This window comes from Panthera pardus, unplaced genomic scaffold (assembly GCF_024362965.1).
Source record: "Panthera pardus isolate Hobbes unplaced genomic scaffold, ASM2436296v1 HiC_scaffold_17, whole genome shotgun sequence".
Classification (NCBI taxonomy): domain Eukaryota; kingdom Metazoa; phylum Chordata; class Mammalia; order Carnivora; family Felidae; genus Panthera; species Panthera pardus.
In genome coordinates this window covers 108,800,180-108,805,294 of record NW_026526732.1, presented here as the reverse complement: position 1 = coordinate 108,805,294, position 5,115 = coordinate 108,800,180, and the positions used below count along the sequence as shown (strand labels likewise).

The following is a 5,115-nucleotide window of genomic DNA, read 5'->3' as shown; positions in this document are numbered from 1 at the left end:
GCAGTGCTATGAATAGCCAAATTATGGAAACAGCCCAAATGGCCATAAACATTTGCATGAAAAAAGAAGATGAATGAATGGATAAAGAAATTGTGGTGGTTACACCTGTCAGAATGGCTAACATTAACAACTCAGGCAACAACAGATGTTGGCCAGGATGCGGAGAAAGAGGATCTCTTTTGCATTTTTGGTGGCAATGCAAGCTGGTGCAGCTACTCTGGAAACCAGTAAGGAGATTCCTTAAAAAATAAAAATAGACCTACCCTATGACCCAATTTCTGGGCTACTGGGCATTTATCCATGGGACCCAAATTGCGCTACTAGGCATTTATCCACGGGATACAGGTGTGTTGTTTCAAAGGGACACGTGCACCCCCAGGTTTATAGCAGCACTATCAACAATAGCCAAAGTATGTAAAGGTCCCTAATGTCCATCGATGGATGAATGGGTAAAGAAAATATAGTGTATATATATATATATATATATATATATATATATATATACACACACACACACACACATATATACACACACAAAATGGAGTATTACTCAGCAATCAAAAGAAATGAAATGTTGCCATTTGCAACTACATGGATGTAACTGGAGGGTATTATGCTAAGTGAAATTAATCAGTCATGAAAGACAAAAATCAGATGATTTCACTCATATGAGGACTTTAAGAGACAAAGCAGATGAACATAACGGGAGGGAAAAAATAATATAAAAAGGGGAGGGGACAAAATAGATAAGACTCATAAATATGGAGAACAAACTGAGGGTTGCTGGAGGGGTTGTGGGAAGGGGAATGGGCTAAATGGGTAAGGGGTATTAAGGAATCCACTGAAATCATTGTTTCACTATATGCTACCCAGTATGGATGTAAAGTTAAAAAAAGTTAAATTAAATAAAAAAAAACAACAACCACACACACACACACACACACACAAAGGAATAGTACTCAGCAATAAAAAGAATTAAGTCTTGCCATTTCCAAAAACGTGAAAAGATTTTTTCATCCCACATTCAGAATAGCATCAAAAACGATAAAATACATAGGATTAAATTTAACCAAGGAGGCAAAATAACTCTACATTTAAAACTACATAAGTTGATGGAACAAATTGAAGAGAATTAAGATATCCTGTGTTCATGAATTGGGCATTGAGGAGGGCACTTGTTGGGATGATCACTGGGTGTTGCATGTAAGCAATGAATCATGGGAATCTACCCCTGAAACCAAGAGCACACTGTATCCACTGTATGTTAGCCAACTTGAAAATAAATTATATTTAAAAATATTAAGATTGAAAAATTTTCCCAGTATTCAAAATCATCTCTAGATTGAATGGAATCCCTATCAAAATTTGAGTGGCACATTTCAGAGATAGAATAAGAAACAATCCTGAAATGTGTATGGAGCCACAAAAGTCCCAACTGCCAAAACCATTCCAACAAAGAAGAACAAAGCTGGAGGCAGCCTACTTCCTGATTCAAACCGCATTATAAATATCTAGGAGTCAAAACAGCGTGGTACTAGATCAAGAAACGAACACATACACCAAAGGAACACAATTAAGAGCACAAAGGCTTTGACCACTGATCAAGACATGCCATTGATCATGGAAATCCAAAATAACCCAGTCAGTAGAAACATTCACGATGCTTCTCTGAGACTCAACACACAGGTACAACAACTGAACAGCCTCATCCTGAACAGGGGTTGAAACCATTCTCAGAAATGGTTTACAAATCAGAGGAACTTACACTTCTTAGAGACCTCCCAGATTGTATTCACTCCAGTGGTTAAAATAAATCCACCCAACAATGTAAATGAATAGAATTAAATTGTTTAAACGGAGCAAGTGTGGGAACCCAGGGAAGCCAGTGTCACAAAACAAACATCCAAAAAGCAGTCACCTGCGAAGTGGCGGGTTGCCAGGGGTCTGTGACCTGTTCCTGCCTCCTCCTTGAGCCCGGTCATAGTGGGACTCTGGCAAACAGTAGCTGCGAAATGTGCAGACTAGGAGGTACAGGAGGGTCTCACAGGGGTGACTGCGCTCTGATGACTGACCCAGGAGTGAGTTTAGCAGGATGCAGAGGGCGTGTTCAGAGTGCAGTCACCCTACACCGCACACCCTGCCGTTATGCTAACATGTGACAATTCTAAGGCCAGGACAGGGCGACGAAGGTAGGGATGCATGAAACTGAGAATCTCCCTTCCCTTCTCTGGGCTCACTGGTGCCACAGGAGAGGGCTTGGGGGGAGGGGTTAAAAAGGTGACGGAGATTAAACAGAGTACATGTGATGATGGAAATGTGGAATCACTGTATTGTACACCGGAAAGAATATAAAACTGTAGGTTAACTCTAATGGAATGACCATAAAAATTTAATTAAACACTAAACTAATAAAAATGAATTCTAAAGAAAAAAATTTTTTGAAAAACAAAGAAGTGTGTTTCAAAATGAAAACAGTATCACAATGGCAACATGATACCATGGCCTGATATCTGAACAGCTTTACCAGGATGGATGTTAGCAACTTTGTCCTAGCTAAAGTTTGTTTTTCCTACACTTGCCCTCCTACTTCTGGGAAAAAGTTGTGATCCAGTCAGGCTATAGCCATTGTCATAGAGCCGTGAGCTACTTGAGAGAATCAGCAATAGCCTCCAGCAATTGTGAGAAAATGCTACAGTATTAATATTTATTACAGTGTTCTAGTGGCTTTTATTCTTATTTTGCTATGTATTATGGTGTCTTGTAACCGTCCTTTGCAATTAGCAATGGAATAGTGTTCTCTAAAAGGGGTTGAAATGACAAAATCCTGTGAAACTTTTTACAATGTTAATATGATGCAGATGGTTTAGGAACACTAACTCAGCATCTCTGGAGGCTGCAATGCGTCCATGAACTTAGAGTTTGAACACTCACTTACATGAAAGAATGAATTAAGGAAGCTCCCTTCAGAGTTGTCAGGGGAAATGTTGAGGACACAGAAATCTTAAAGGTTCTGGCATTCAAAGTCTTCCATGAAAGGGTCTTCCCCCCAGTCATCTGGAGTCATAGTCCCTACACAACACCTTCCTCATTGCTCCCATCACATCCTTGTTCCGCAGGGTATATATGAAGGGGTTGGCCATGGGGGTGACGATGGTGTAGAAGAGAGAAATGAACTTGCCCTGATCCTGGGAGTAGTTGTTGCTGGGCTGGACGTAAGCATAGATGGCTGAGCCATAGAACAGGGAGACCACTGTGAGGTGGGACCCACATGTCCCAAAAGCTTTCCTCTGCCCTGTGGCTGACTTTACTCTTAACACTGCCCTGACTATCCGACCATAGGAGAATGTGATTAATGCCACAGGTATGAGGAGAATGATGACACTGGCAAAGAAGATCTCATTCTCATTCCCAGTGGTGTCAACACAGGCAAGCTTGAGCAGTGGGGTGACCTCGCAAAAGAAGTGGTGTATTTTATTTCTCCCACAAAGTGGTACAAGAAAGATGAGCACCGTCTGCAACGATGAGTTGGCAAAACCAATGAACCACGATGCAGAAGCCATCAGGGCACAGAGACGGGGGTGCATGAACACTGTGTAGTGCAGGGGCCTGCAGATGGCTGCGTAGCGGTCAAATGCCATCACCCCTAACAGAATGCATTCTGTGCCTCCCAACCCTAGAGCGACGAACAGCTGAGCTACACAGCCAGCGAAGGAGATAGACTTGTCTGCTCCCCTGAGATGAACCAGCAGCTGAGGAACAGTGCTGGTCGTGTAACACAGGTCCAGAAAGCTTAGGTGGGAGAGGAAAAAGTACATGGGAGTCTGCAGCTGTGGGTCCAGCCGGGACAATGCAATGATGGTTGTGTTTCCCAGGAGGGTGAGCAGATAGAAGATCAGAAGAACCACAAAGAGGACTCGCTCCAGCTGAGGCCGGTCAGAGAAACCCAGCAGGATAAAGCCAGTGAGAGAACTTCCATTTTTCGGGTCCATCTTTTCTTACTATGTGTTTCCTGTCAAGACCAAGCATTTAGCAATTTATACAATAAATCTCAAAAACAAAAAAACAAACACCAAATACAGTTTGTGGTTGGTGGATTGATCATATGAAAAGACATAGCCATGGGATTTTATGAAAACTATTTGAATAAATGATGCACCCATGAAATTGCCATAGTTTTACGAATTTAGTTCCACATTGTCACAAAAAGTAAATCATTGTGTTTTTAGATTAAAAAAAAAAATAAAATAATGGACCTGTTTTTGCCTCAGTCATAGGAAATACGGTCTTTCAGTTTGTGCTTACTAACTGTAAAATGTACATACATCTCACTAAATGTAAATGGAGTGAATTCTCCAATGAAAAGACATAGGGTATTAGAATGGATAAGAAAACGTGTCCCATCAATATGCTGCTTACAAAGACTCATTTTACACCCAAAGACACCTACGCATTGAAAGCAAGGGGATGGAGAACCATCTATCATGCTAATGGATGTCAAAGGAAAGCTGGAGTAGCCATACTTGTATCAGACAAACTAGATTTTAAAAGAAAGACTGTCACAAGGGATGAAAGAAGGGCATTATATCATAATTAAGGGGTCTATGCATCACGAAGACATAATGATTGTGAATATTTATGCCCCCAATGTGAGACGCTCAAATATATGAATCACTTAATCACAAACACAAAGAAACTCATTGATAATAATGCCATAATACTAGGGGACTTTAACACCGCAATTACAACCATGGACAGATCATCTAAGCATAACATCAATAAGGAAACAATGGCTTTGAATGACACACTGGACCAGATGGAGTTAACAGATATGTACAGAACATTTCATCCTAAAGCAGCCGAATATGCATTCTTCTCCAGTGCACATGAATCATTCCCTAGAATGGATCATATACTGGGTCACATTAGCCCTCAACAAGCACAAAAAAAACAAGGTCATACCATACATATTTTCAAAGTACAATGTTATGAAACTCGAAACCAACCAGAAGGAAACATTTGAAAGACCATGAATACTTGGGTTTAAAGAGCATCCTACTAAAGAATGAAAGGGGTAACCAAGAATTTAAGGAGGATATTAAAAAAAGTATATGGAAG

General features: G+C 40.6%; 1 protein-coding gene across 1 annotated transcript; it reads right to left on the bottom strand.

Annotated features, from left to right (window-relative positions):
• Positions 1-3,050: 3,050 nt before the first annotated feature.
• On the bottom strand, positions 3,051-3,989 carry LOC109261567 (putative olfactory receptor 2B8). The gene has a single exon (XM_019440080.2). The coding sequence runs from the start codon at positions 3,987-3,989 to the stop codon at positions 3,051-3,053; it is 939 nt and encodes a 312-aa protein (XP_019295625.2).
• Positions 3,990-5,115: the final 1,126 nt, after the last annotated feature.

Excerpts from the sequence above, each read along its gene's own strand:
- LOC109261567 (XM_019440080.2), bottom strand. The coding sequence starts at position 3,989 with ATGGACCCGAAAAATGGAAGTTCTCTCACTGGCTTTATCCTGCTGGGT.